The sequence below is a fragment of the Tenrec ecaudatus genome, chromosome 4, assembly GCF_050624435.1.
Source record: "Tenrec ecaudatus isolate mTenEca1 chromosome 4, mTenEca1.hap1, whole genome shotgun sequence".
In the NCBI taxonomy this organism is placed as follows: Eukaryota; Metazoa; Chordata; class Mammalia; order Afrosoricida; family Tenrecidae; genus Tenrec; species Tenrec ecaudatus.
In genome coordinates, this window is record NC_134533.1 from 6,387,754 (window position 1) to 6,401,383 (window position 13,630).

The 13,630-nt window shown below is 58.9% G+C and overlaps 1 protein-coding gene across 2 annotated transcripts; it reads right to left on the reverse strand.

The window, feature by feature from the left end:
- Positions 1-440: 440 nt before the first annotated feature.
- On the reverse strand, positions 441-8,948 carry RHOD (ras homolog family member D). 2 transcript variants are annotated; one of them, XM_075545300.1, is made up of 6 exons: positions 8,724-8,948; positions 5,278-5,448; positions 4,959-5,046; positions 4,149-4,258; positions 1,607-1,741; positions 441-1,098 (listed from the first exon to the last, which is right to left on the reverse strand). In XM_075545300.1, the coding sequence occupies exons 1-6, from the start codon at positions 8,853-8,855 to the stop codon at positions 931-933; spliced, it is 804 nt and encodes a 267-aa protein (XP_075401415.1). In that variant the 5' UTR covers positions 8,856-8,948; the 3' UTR covers positions 441-930. The 2 variants fall into 2 exon arrangements, with proteins under 2 accessions (XP_075401415.1, XP_075401416.1); XM_075545301.1 differs by lacking the exon at positions 5,278-5,448 and having other exon boundaries at positions 8,724-8,947.
- Positions 8,949-13,630: the final 4,682 nt, after the last annotated feature.

Sequence of the window (13,630 nt, forward strand, 5' to 3'; positions counted from 1 at the left end):
GCATGTACAAGTGACGTTTACACTATATCCTACCCGACTGAGTGTGCAGCGACAGGGACCCAGCTGGGAAGGTTGCCCCGCACAGACACAGTGGGAGCACGAGCGGGTGCACAAACAGCGCCCGTACAATCGCTGGCCGAGAGGGGCCCTGAACTCTTCAGAGCGCAACAAAGCGGGGGTCAGCCTGCTAGGACATGAAAGCCGAGCTCGTGAGTGTTCCCTAACTCTTGGTGTGTTTGTTGGCCAGCTCGCCCCTCTCGCCCATGATGTAGTCTGTGCTCAGTCCCCCTCCACAGACGAGAACGCCGAGGCTCAGACAGTCCCAGAACTGTGCCCAGCGACCTGGAAGGGAAGCACCTGTATTTGGATCTAAGCATCCCTCCAGAGCCTACACGGGGCAGGCGCTCATCCTCTTTGGAACAAAAAGGCCTGGGGCGACCTACACGCGATGTCATTTTAGTTGGACAGTACTGATGGGGTGGGGGCCAGGGAAGAGAGGATTTGGGCAAAGGATGGTCCAGACTCTGACTCCAAGGAGTCCCCAGGAGTAGCCGCCAGGTGGCGCCAGGCTGCACATTCCGAGACGGCTGGTCCAGGGCCCTTGCCTGAACCAAGGTTAGAGTCCAGGAGACTTGGTAGTTCTGAGGGCACTGGGAGCCCTTTGCTGAAGCCTCAGAAGGCTTGTTGCAGTCCAGGGCTCCAGGCAGGCATCGTGGTGTCCGTCCATCAAGGTGTCATAAGTAGAGCAGTCACTGACCACTACCTACTAGGTGTAAAAGTAGGACAGTCAGCAACCACGAGCCACTGTTGAGAGTAGGTGCAGTCCGCTCAGCCACAGAGGCAGGTCAGTGCCCAGCGCCCTCCCTCCTGCCCAGTATGCACATGTGGGCCTGCGGGCTGTGCGGGTCGGCGGGGCGGGGCAGGGACAGGTCAGGTCAGCACGCAGGGGCTCTGTTTTATCCGCCGCCAGAAGTTTTGTGTTCGGCTGCTGAGGGCCACGGCTGCAGCCTCCTCGAAGACGCTGTGGATGTTCTCCTGGAGCCGGGCCGAGCACTCAAGGTAGGTCACCGCGCCCACGGACCGCGCCATCTCCTGGCCCTACAGGGACAGCGGGTGGAGCTACTGTGAGGCTGGGCTGCTGGGTAGACCTCTGGTCTTGCTTCCCTCATCCCTGAGCGAGGGCTCTCCAGGGCTAAACAGCAGGGTGGGAGTTTGCTAGGTAATCGTCCCTGCCCCCTGGCTCTACCAAGCTCACCCAGCAGCCTCCAACCTTGGTTCTTTCCTCAGCCCCAGGGCCGCATCTCTGTGCCTCTTAAGCCACCAACAAACTCAACTACTTCTTGGGCCAACCCAACACCTCACCCCACCCCCGGAGCGCTGGGTGACCCCTCTGGGCCTCGGACTCCTCACCTGTGAAGTGCGTGGGTAGGGCAAGCTCCCTCCCTTCTTCTTCCTTCTACAGGAAGAACCTTTAAGCACATTCCAGTGGATAGCCTGAGCTGCCCCCACCCCACCCCCTGTGCCAGCTGGCCACCTGGGGCCTCAGAGGGAGGCCCTCCTGGCTGTGCCCCCACACCCGGTCCCCCAGCCCTGCCCAAGTTCCTACCCTGTGGTAAGTCACTGGCTCCAGTCTTTTTTTCCGCAGCTTATTCACCATCTTCTTGTCCTTGCGCAGGTCTGTCTTGCAGCCCACGACGACAATGGGTGTCTCCTTGCAGAAGTGACTCACCTCTGGGTACCACTGTGGGGTGGGGGGCGGGGCCTGTCAGGAGTGGTCCTGAAAGCCTCTCCCGCTTTCAGGCCTGACCCCAGCGATGCCCTCAACTTGGAGGGGGCAGGCTCTGGTGGAGGGCTTCCAGGAGATGATCGTCCATCCCCCAACCCCCGGGGAACCAGGGCCATGGCTGGACGTGGCCTTGTAATGAGTCTTGGTCACACAGAGTGTGCAGCATGGTCAGGTTAGGGCTCCCACCTCTGAAACCGGATAAAAGATGTCCCAGAACAAGCAACCATTTACAAATAACCCCCTGTCTATTCAAGCAGCTCCAAAATGAGGGTGGGGACAGTGAGTGGCAGTTTTGGCGGCTGGTGAGGGGGGGTGGGCTGTCATGTCAGCTGCTTTGTGGGGTGTGGGGTAAACCAGGCTTCCAGAACTTTCCAAGTGTGACAACCTCCACCCCATCCCCTCAGCCCCATGGATCCTGTGCTCACCCTCAGAGGGCTTTGCTGCAGCCCCCGGAGCCTGGGCCCCGGCTGGGCTCCGTGGTCCCTCCACACACCCCCCATTTAAAAAGTATTATTTACAAATCAGGTGACAGTTGAATGGCAAACCCATTTCCCAGAGGGCCAGCCAAGCACACTTTGGACATGCTGTCAGGAGAGACCGGTCCCTGGAGAAGGACATCAGGCCGGGTCAAGTGGAGGGGCAGTGAAAAAGAGAAAGGCCCTTGACGAGGTGGACGGACACAGTGGCTACAACCATGGGCGTGGGCATAGGAGCGATTGTGCACGGGGTTGCTATGGGTCAGAGCTGACCGGATGACACCTCACAAGGACATGCATACACATCGCCACCCTCACAGGGACCACTGTGTCGCCCACTTCCTCCTCGTGTTCCCTGACCCTTCCTGCCCTGCCTCCTGAACTTTATCCCGCAACAGCCGCCACCCTTTGGAGTCCTCCGGCTTGATGACGCTGAGAGTGTTCTTCCCTGGAGTGACTCCACCTAGAGACCTGTCTGTGGTCGGGGTGGGTTCAGGTCCAGGCCTGAAGGGTAGCCAAAGGCCACAGCATCGGACTCCTGCCAGTCTCTCGCGGATCACTTAGACTGGTCTGTTCTTTCATGATTTAAGTTTTGCTCCACGTTTCCCTGCCACTCGATCCAGGACCTCTTAGTAGGTCCTTTTTCAGAGCCCTCAGCAGTGGTAGCCAGGCCCCTTTGTTGGTGCTCACTTGAAGCCCAGTCCAGCAGTCACTGGCCACATGGATGGGACTCGCTGGGTCTTGGCAGGTACTATAGTACACCTGGCCACGGTGGCAGGTCAGAGCCCAGATTCCCACAAACAACCCTGCCACCATAATTGCCCTTGAAAAGGTTTCCTCTGACACCCCCACCATGCTAAATCCAACAGTCAAGTCCTTGGGCTTCCGCCTGGGACCCCAACACCCCGTGGGGCCTCTAGTTTCTTCAGTCGGCCCTCCTCCTCCTCCTCATGCCCCCTCATCTTCTTCAGGCTCTGCCCCCGTGTGCCCTGCCTTCCTGACATACAGAGTATCTACTTCTAACCTCCAGCTGACCTCCACCTAGTGCCCCGCCTGCCCGCTCTCCTCCCTGGGAAAGGAAGTGTTTCCTCCTTGCCCTGGTCACCCTCCCACCACGTCCAGTCCTTCAGCAAGTCTTGACACTCTGCCTTCAGACCAGATCGAGAATCCAGCCGCCCCTCCTCCCCACGGCTAGCACCAGTCCCAGCGTCCACCATCTCTCCTGGTCCCCAGAACAGAACCCGGCAGGTGGTAAAACCCAAACCCGTCATGATTGAGTGTATTCCGACTCCTGGCCACCCATGTGCTACAGAGCTGGACCACCCCATGATAGTCTTGCCCTGGTAGCGCACTGGTTATGCGCTTGGCTCTGAACTGAGAGGTTGGCGGTTTGAAGCCACCTGGTTGCAGGAGGAAAGACCTGGCGGTCTGCTCCCAGGGGGGGTCGAGGGGGGCAGTCCTGTGCTATCTGACAGGGTTGCTTAGATGAGTCGACAGCACACAGCAGCAATACTTTGCGAAGTTCTCCAGACCTTTCTTCTGCTGAACCCTTAGGTCAGCTGCCAACTGCAAAACACTCGCGGCACCCACGCTCCCACCGAAGTGAGTTCTCACTGAACGTGGCTGCCTTTGTTACTGTGACCTGGGGGCTGGCGGCTGCCAGGGTCAGATGTGATCTTGCTGTCCAGGGCGGGACAGCTAGGGACAGACAAGGGTTTCTGGACCAGCTGACAACTCAGCAAAGAGCCAGCATGTTTGGAACTTGGCGAGAGGGGCACTTGACGGTGGGGGCAGATCTCTGGGCCTCTATGTCATGCCAGGCCCAGCTCTGGCGCCAGTCGGCCCGGGTGAGGGAGGGGCTGCGGGACCCGGCCGTCAGGACCTACCCGCTCTGAGACGTTATGGAAGCTGTGAGGGTTGGTGACGTCGAAGCAGAGCAGTAGGACGCTGGCCTCGGTGTAGAACAGGGGCCGCATGCGGTCATAGTCATCTTGCCCTGGGCAGAGTGGGGGTGGTCACTCCCTCTTGCCCACTGCCAGCACCGCCCCAACCCCAGGAGGTGTCATCAGCAGATGGTGGGCTAGGGCAGCCTCTGGAGGACATGGGTTGGTCCCACCTGAAGGAAGCTGCGTGGGGTGAAAGCCGCTCTGGGAAGCCCAGCCTGGATGAGACCACATGCTGACAGCAGTCTGTTTTCGAAGGAGTACGGCCAGGCCTGGAGGACTGATGGCTGGTCACCCAGGAGCCCGCTCTGCCCCAGGCTTGGGGAGTGAAGAGGGAGAGGCGGGAAGGGACCCTGGCACAGGTATGTGAGCCCACCAAAGGTCAGGGAGCAGGTGGGAGTCCCCACACTTAGCTTTGACCTTTTGGTATAGACTTGACTCTGAACCCTTGTCCAGGCTAGGTCAGAAGGGAGGAGTGAGGTCAAAGCTACGGTCAGATGCTTCTTCCATAAGCTAGACTGGGGTAGAGCGCTAGGGGATGGGAGTGGGGACAGCCAGTCCACCCCTTGAGAGCAAAGAGCCCCAGAACATGGGGCTACCTTGCATGAGGAGGCAGGCACACAGACGCAGAAGCAAGGGGAAACCAGGTTCCTCGGGGACTTTCCACCCTGGCTGACCCCTGACCCTGTGAGGCTGGTTGGCTTCCTGGGGCCCTTCGCTCACCCCACCCTCCCCGAGGCCCGGCACACTCACCTGCTGTGTCCCAGAGATGGAGGCGCACGGGCTTGCCTCTCACCTGCAGCGTGACAGAGTACCGCTCAAACACTGTGGGGGTGTAGTCCTGGGAGGATGACAAAGGTCATCGCTGAGAGGGGTGGGGTCCTGTGATACTGAGGCCAGCGCCCCAGCATCGTGCCCACGTTTGTGGCAGTAGAAAACAGAAGTTGTTTCTGGAAGGCTCTAAGCTGCCCCTTGAGGACAGGGTAGAACCCCCCCTGTGGATGTGAGCCACAGTTCCCAAGCTCTGTGTCCAGAGAAAACGGTGTGCCTCCTGAGGCCTCACTCCCCTCACCTGTAAAACGGGACAACAGGTACCCACACAGAGTGTGGGGAAAGGGTCCGATGAGACACCCCAGTAGCACTGTTGACATGGTGCCGAGCGCAACACAAGTCCTTGGGCCATGCTGTTACTTTGGTCTTTGTGTGCTGGAGGCTGAGCCTTCGTCCCTGCTCTTCCTGTCTCCTGGGGAGGCATTAACCCACATGCCGGGTGTGTTCCTTTAGTCACTCAACAACCATCCGCACCCCTCAGGCCCTGCCTGGACACCCTCCCTGTCCCTTACCCCTGTCCCCCCTCTGGCCAGGGCCCCATCCAGATGAAGATGTGGGCACAGTGGCTGGCTCTAACGCTAAGAACCCACTGTCCTGGAGCTGATACCGACTCATAGCGACCCTACGGGACAAGGTAGAACCATCCCTGTGGGTTTCTGCGGGACTATAGCTCTTTACAGGAATAGAAAGCCTCATTTCAAACTGCTGACGTTGCAGTTAGACACCCACCGTGTAACCACGACAGCACCAGGGCTCCAGCAGCTTTCAAAATGCTCTGCCATGAGTGCCCTTGGCCCTGAGGGGTCACCAGGCCTGGCGGGACCCTGCCCTACCTGCCTATGCCAACTGGGGCACCCACTCAGGAGGTTTTCAAGTCTGCGTGCCTGGAGCTGGGCCCTGGTCAGCTATGGGTCCTTGAATATGGGCATGGTTGGGGTTGGGGCGGGGAAAAGCATAGTGGTGGGGTGGGGTGGGGAGGTGGAGGGGGTAGAGCCACTCTGTCCCTCTACCAGCAGGCACAAGCAAGGACCTCCTTCATCAACTCATGCCCCCGTGCCTGCTCCAGGGCCCCTCTGCTCAGACCCTCTGCCTGGTGGGGGACCGTGTGACCTGGTGGCTGGGAGAGCTGACTTTGAAATCGGAAGTGTCCAATTGTATGACTCAGGCCAATCACCCTGACTCTCTGGGCCACAGCCCCGTCACTGACTAAGGGAATGATGTTCACAGAGCCTCTCAGTGGGCCAGAGGGCCTGACACCTCCTGAGCAGGTGGCCAGGGTGGGGTCAGGCCCAGCAAGGCCACTCCTTTTCCCATTTGCTGACCTCTGCTTTAGCAGGGGCTTGGTGGCCCCAAGTTCCTGCTGTGTCAGGACAACACCCCCGCCCCTCTGAGGACCATCGTTGACCTTTGCAGTCCTGGGGTCTACCCGACTCACGGCAGCCCCTGTGTTACAGAGTAAAACTGCCCCTTAGGGGCTCCTGGCTGTAATCTTTAGGCAAGAAGATCCCCACATCCTTCTTCCTGCCGAGTAGGTTCAAGGCTGCACATCTTCATGGATGCTGACTGCCTCATCTTTCTCCTCTGGAGCAGCGGGTAGGTTTGAACTGCTGAACTCTTTGTTTGTAGCCAAGCTTTGTAACCACTGTGCCACCAGGGCAAGCCTCTAGGTGACAGTCAGTACAGCCCCTATTGTCCTGATGGGAACACTGAGGCCCAGAGGTGGGAAGTGCCCTGCTCAAGGACACTGGCTAGTGACTGAGCCAGATCTCTCTGGCTCCTGACAGCAGGCTCGGTCCCTGGCTACCTGCCTCCCTGAGGTCACCAACTCCAGCATCTTCCTTGTCCCTGTGCCCAGCATGGAGCAGAGAAAGCTTGGGGTCCTCCTCTAGCCTGTGGCCACCCCTTCCCTAGCCTCATGCTAGGACATCATTTGGAGATTACACAGAGGTTATACCTCCTGCCTGTTGTGTTCATTGAATTCCTAGATGGGTCAGCCTCTGCCCAAGACACCAGTAAGCACCTAATCTTATCTGCAGACCTGTCCTCAGCTAGAAGGCAGGATGGTCTGCCCTGGGCAGGACAGGGGTGGCTGGGCCTCAGGTCAGCCCTGGTGACTCTCAGAAATGTAGCATCACCCACAGGGACACGGTGTCAGGGACTTCCCTGGGAGTCTGGGTGCAGGCTAGCAGGGCTGAGCAGGCAGGGAGGTGGCAGAGTGGGGGGTGTGGACCCTGTGGGGAGAACTGCCCCCCCACATTACAGCCAGGAAAGGAACCATCCCACCTGCTCTCTGCACTGAATATGCAGCTGGAGGAGGTTTGGGGAGCTGCGGGGTCGAGGTGGGAGTGGGGTTGGGGGCTGGATCCACAGGCAAAGAGCACTGGAGGCTTCGGAGAGTGTCTTGGTGGGGCCGGAGACACCTAGACCCTCTATTAACGCCAGATGGTGTCCCTCGACTCTGTGGCCTCAGTTTCCCCATCTTTTTGGCTCTCCAACCCTGTGTGATTAGCAGAAGAGGCCTGGCTAGTGTCTGGAGTCAGATGGGCCCCAGGGAAAGCCTACTTCCAGGCAGGGGCGGAGTCCCACAAAGCCAGGGCCCCCTCTTCCCCCACCCCCACTCCCTTGGCCAGGCCTCCTGGTGAGTGCCAGACCCTTATTCTCATCTAAACCTCTCAGATTGGACTGGGCCTCCCAGCAAGGCCATCTCTCTGGGAGGAGGCTAGGAAGGAGGTGGGTCCCTGTAGCCCTGGGGTAGCCAGGCCAGAGCCCTAGGGCCCAGGGCCTGTCCTGGCCCCTGAGATGCTTCCCACATGGGCAGCATCTGGGGGCCTGAAAACCCTGTCTCCCCCACAACTTAAAAAATGTGTGGCTGGCCAGAAAGGATATGAGTCAGCCCCATAAACCACAAAGCGGGAGTCAGGCTGGACGTGGCCACAGCGCACTAAAGAAAGGGCCCCACGGCTGGCAGCCCACCACTCTTGTCTCCCCAGCTCGGTAGCCACAGAGCTCCACACCACCAGGGGTTCGGCAAAGTGTTGGGGAGGCAGAGGGTGTAAGCAGAGACTTGGAAGTGAACCCTGAGAGACTGATCTGAGCGGGGTTACTGGGTGGCCCTGGGTCACAGTGGCGTCTGTCCAGTCCACCTGGTCAGTGCTGGTGGGGGCAGCCATCTCCACTCCGTGTGGCAGTTGTGAGGGAGCCAGGCCCTGAGAGCCACACAGTCAGCTAAAGGGAAATCACCTTGCTGACCCAGCACCCTTAATCCCTCAGGGACAGTCTACAGGGTGCGAATGGGGGGAAAGGGGACAGGGCAGGAGCGCTAGGTGGGAAGGACACCTCCCAGTCTTCAGGGAGTCGCTGCCGTGTACAGAGGTGAACTGAGAGGTGACCTGCGGGCTGAGGAGGAAGCAGAGAGGCCAGGAGACTTGCTCAGGGGGGCAGAGCTGTAAGTGGCTTGATCGCAGACCTGGCTCCTCCCCTGCCCCTCCAGCCCCCCACAAGTCATGGTGCTGCCAAGCCCTCTCGGAAGACCAGCTAATACCCGGGGCGCCTGACCCCTCCACCCCACTCCGCCTGTCGTGGGGGCCACTCTCTCACTTTGCAAATAACGTCCCTCAAGCTGGATGGGAGAAGCCCAGTCCTCAGGAGCCCGGCACCCTCCCCCCCACGGGCCGCCCGAGCACTCACCTCCGGGAAGTTCCCTTGGGTGAAGACCATTAGCAAAGACGTCTTCCCGCAGCCGCCGTCGCCCACCAAGACCACCTTGGCCGACCGCAAGCCTGGCGGGCCCTGGTCGTCCGCGGGCTGGGCCGCGTCCATGCCTGGCCGCGAGGGTCCGGGCGCGGGGACCGGCGGGGGCGGCGGAGCGGGCACAGGAGCCTGGACTCCAGTCTCGGCGGCGCGGACAGGAATGTGGGCGGGGCGGGGGCGGGGGCGGGGCGGGGCCAGGCCGGGCTTGGCTGGGGGCAAGCTCCCCGGGAAGAGTTCCTTGCGAGTGGGCGCGGGTCCCCGCCACCCCGTGAGCACCCGCTTCACCTCTGCACCCAAAGCCGAGGCGCAGGGCAGTCACCGGAAATCGCCCCCCTGTCCTGACCCTCATCTTAAATAGTGAACCCAGAGGTTAAAACCCTCCCTTAGGTGCCCAGGGATCGCTGGCATCGAGGGATCCCATTTTGTTAAAAATTTCTGTTCTTGGGGGTCTCCCCACCCCCCCCACCCCCGGCCCCCACATCATCTTGGCCCTTCTCCTGCCTTGTGTGGTGGAAGGTTATGGTGCCAGGATACAGTCCCTCATGACTAGAAAGTTTTCTGGGGCAGGGTCGTAGAGGCTGTGGTCCTGAAGTCCAGATGTGAGCCAAACCAAAAGCCCAAACTCAGTGCCATCCAAAAACACCCTGTAGGACAGGGCAGAACTGCTCCAGTGAGTTTCCCAGACTGCAACTCTTCATGGGAGTAGAAAGCCCCCTGTCTTTCTCCCCTCCGGGCAGCTGGTGGTTTTAAACTGCTGACCTGTGGCTAACCGGCCCAAAGTGTCACCATGATACCACCAGGGCACCTGGATGTCAGGACAAGTCTTTCACATAGAAAGTATTTCTTTTACGCTGCCAAGAGGTGCCTCTCACAGCTAGGAATGGAAGCCGGCCGCCCTGCCCATGGGTGGTGGGTGGAGTGGTGTTATTAGAAAGTGCTCACTGGCTGCCCCTCTCCCCTTCAAGTGGCACCCTGGGCACAGGCCAAATCTGAGGGGACTGTTGTTGGGTGCTGTGGAGCCGATTTTGATGGCTAAGGACAAGAGTAGAAGGGCCCCTGGGATTTTCTTGTCTGTAAACTTTATGGGGAGCAGATTGCCAGATTCTACTCCCTGGGCCCCTGGTGAGTTCACACTGTCTTCAGGTCAGCAGCTCTGGGCTTAACCATTGTGCCGCCAGGCTCCTGTGCAGGAGGGAAAGGGAAGAGGCACTTGGTCACTTTCCTCAGAAGGAGAGCGATGGGGTCAGTCTCAGTGGCCTGCCAGCTCCATGGTGGCGACAGGACCTGGACCAGCAGAGTCAGTGACCTTGAATGAATGAATGAATATTCTTTCCCCGGTTCCCCTGGAAACCATGTTCTAGGCCACAGCACAGCCAGGTGTTTCTCAGGCTGGCGTGGAGGAAAGGGCGTGGCCGGGGCCTGCCTTTGCAGCTTAGTCAGTGGCATTGCCAGGCTTGGCCCAGCCGCCCTCATTGGTACCAGGAAGTGTTCCTGCAGGTGGGCAGCCACCTGTCTCAACTCTGGCTCATGAGAGAGATAAGGAAAGTGGTGGAAATCTTCCATTCATCAGGTGCTTGGAGTAGGGGCTGCCTCCTGGTGGCTGTGAGCTATGTGCTAATTTAACAATCCATCCTGAGGTCCCTTAGTGGTGCCCCAGAGCCCCCAACCCCATCCGAGAGGAAGTCCTCTCCAGAGAAGAGGGGCCTGTTGACCAAAGTCTTGAGGGGAAAGTGGGACCCGGTTAGTTGAAGGGAGAAGCATGCTCCAAACCAAGGGAGCAGTCTGAGCAAAGATTGATGGCAAGAATGAGGGGTGTACTGGGCAGCCATGGCCCTTGCCTGGGCCCAAGGGTGAGGCTTGGATGGGGGCCTGGTGCAGGGGGTGAGTCCGAGGGTTAAACAGGGCCTGGGAGCACTTGGAATAGCACAATACACACAGAATTGAATGGGAAGTCCCCTTCTCCCTTCCCACTGGCAGCTCTTTTTTAAATGGGTGGGAGGAGCTCCCTGGACCCCAGTATTTATTGAAACTCTCAGAAACGGGAACTAGAGAGGGCTGAGGAATCCCCATGCTGAACATGCTGACATCCTCCCTGGAGTTCAAAGCCAAGTCGCACTCAGCCTTCTTGGAACCCTATTGCTGTGGAGGCAGGAAGTGGGACAGCCATTGAACAGAGAGGTGGAGTGACTGGGCCACACAGCTGGCATTCAGATTCCTGGATTCCCATCCCAGTGCTCCCCTGCAAGGCCAAGGTGGGCGGGCTGAACAGGGCCTCGCCTGGTTGGCGGAAGAGTCCCCAGAATGTTTCCACCCTTCAGGTACCCCTTCCTCCCGAAACTGCCCTGGGGCTGGGCAGTGACTTGGCACCCGCCTGGGTGTGTAGCCTTTGAGTCGGGCTCCCAGCCCAAAGGCGTGGTGTGGGGAGGAGGGCCCCCCCCTCCCATCCACTGGGCCTGGCCAGTCCCTATCATTCCCAGGATGTTGTCATGGATGGCCAAGGTGGGAGGAAGGTGGGGCCAAAACTGGGGGCGGGGAGCAGAGGGTGTGGCTTCAGTTGCTATAGGGACAATCAAGCTTAATGACACCCTGGGTGTCTCTCTGGTTTCAGTTTCACTCAGCATGTCCTAACAATAGCAGCTTCCAAGCAAGGACTGTTAGCTGAGAGCGCTGGCACTGGCCCGGAGCAGGGAGGGATCACTGGTTCCATTTCACAGACGAGAAGCCTGAGGCACAGAGTAGTGAAGTTCTCTGAGGCGGAGTCGAAGAAGCAGAACTGGAATTTGAATCCCAAACCAGGTTCTCTCCCAACGCGACATCGGAGATCCTGCAGATCTCAGACTGTGGGACGAGCGAGGCAGGTGGCAGGATCCGCCCCCCCCCCATCTTACCCCATCTTCCGTATTTGGGAACTGGAACAGTGAGAAAGTATCGGAAAGCCAGACTTGAGCTGAATTTGAACTCAGACCTGCTGACGCCAAGTTGCCTCACCCTCTACACCAGTGGTTCTCAGCCTTCCTCTTGCCATGACCCTTTCATACAGGTCCTCAGGTGGTGACCCCCCAACCATAAAATTATTTTCATTGCTACTTCATAACTGTAGTGTTGCCACTGTTATCTGGCGACCTCTCTGAAAGGGTCATTCGACTCCCAAGGGGGTCGTGACCCACAGGTTGAGAACAGATGCTCTACACTCTGCTGACACCCCTGCAAAAGGGGCTCTTGTCACTTCTCCCCGGAAACCAGCCGTGAGTAGCAGGGAATGTCCAGGAATCTTAGACACTACCAGCCCCTGTTTTCCTGGAATTTATTTTCCAGGTGGGGAGGTGGTCCACATCACAGCTGGGCCACCTGGTGTGGCTCTGGTGACTCAGCCCCTGAAAGACCCCATGCAGGCTGTTCTGCATCCTCTATACCCCTGCCAGTGGTCATTGCTCCCTAGCCCCAAAACAGCCCCTCGCCCCACAAAAAGCCCCTCCTGTAGGCGCATATGCAGGTGGCCCCAAGTCAAGCCTGAGCACCCCCAGGGCAGGGACCAGGACTGACCTGTCTGTGTTCCCAAGAGGAGTGCTTGACCCAGATGCACCCCAGCAGGGGCCAGGATGCTATGACCCCCAGCTGGCTGCCAGGGTGGACAAACAGGAAGAGGAGGGAGGAGCCAGCCCAGATAGTAAGCAGAGTGAGGGGTAGAGAAACAAATGGCTGCCTGCATGAGGGCAGCCAGCACAAAACCTGAGTGTGGCTTCTGGGGACAGTGACCATACCCCAGCCACCACCTGCCCCTGGCTTTAGACCCTCTGTGCCACCTTCTGTCCTCACCCTCTCCTGAGAAGAAGCGCCAGATTAGCTCTCTGCTGCCCCCATTGGGCCACCCAGCCTCCTGCACCACCATCCTCCCACTGGGCTTTCTGGTTGGGGTGTCCGGTGTGTTTGTGGGGGAAAATAGGTATCAGTCAGGGGGGGGGGTCCTCAGAGGGCAAACCCTACTTCTTGCGGTGCCCGGGTGGGACCCAGAGGCCTGAAGCGTAATTCCAAGGCCCTTTGCACCTCATCCGACCCCCTCCTCCATCCCAGATGCTCCCCCAGCTAAATCCAAGTCAGGGCCATTGAGTGGATTCTGACTCATAGTGACCCTATTGGACAGGGTAGAACCGCGCCCTGTGAGCTTCAGAAACGTTGACTCTTTACAGAAGTAGAATGCCTCATCTTTCTGCTGAGGAGCCGCTGGTGGCTTCGAACTGCAGATCTTGTGATGAGCAGCCCAATGCATGGGTGCCAGTACTCCACAAGCCTTGGAGGCCCTCCTCTCCTCCAGGCTTCTCCCATGCCCATTTCTCCTTCACGCCTCCTCTTCCCAGCCAGAGCGCTCCTAGAAGCAAGGATGGCAAGACTTCTTCTTACCTACGTTGGAGGACCTGCTGTCAGATCAGTCCCTGGAGATGGGCATCATGCTCGGTAAAGTGGAGGGGCAGAGGGAAAGAAGAAGGCCCTCCACTCCAGGAGATGGACCGACACCGTGGCTGCAGCCCTGGCTCAAGCGCGGGAACCATGGTGAGGCGGGTACAGGACTGGATACTGCTTTGTTCTGTTGTGCCCAGGGTCACTATGGGTTGGAACCGAAGGCACCTAACAGCAACAATCCTGGAGTCTAGCCAATGGGTAAACAGGGCAGGGTCTGGGCCTCTCCTCTCCTCTTGTATACAGAGAGCCCTGATGGGCTACAAACCACAAGGTCAGCAGTTCGGACCCATCTGCCATTCTGAGGGTGAAAGAGGAGGCTTTCTGCTCCCTTAATGATTTGGTCTTTTAAAAAAATTTTAAACGATGTAGTCTTGAGAAGCCCAGGA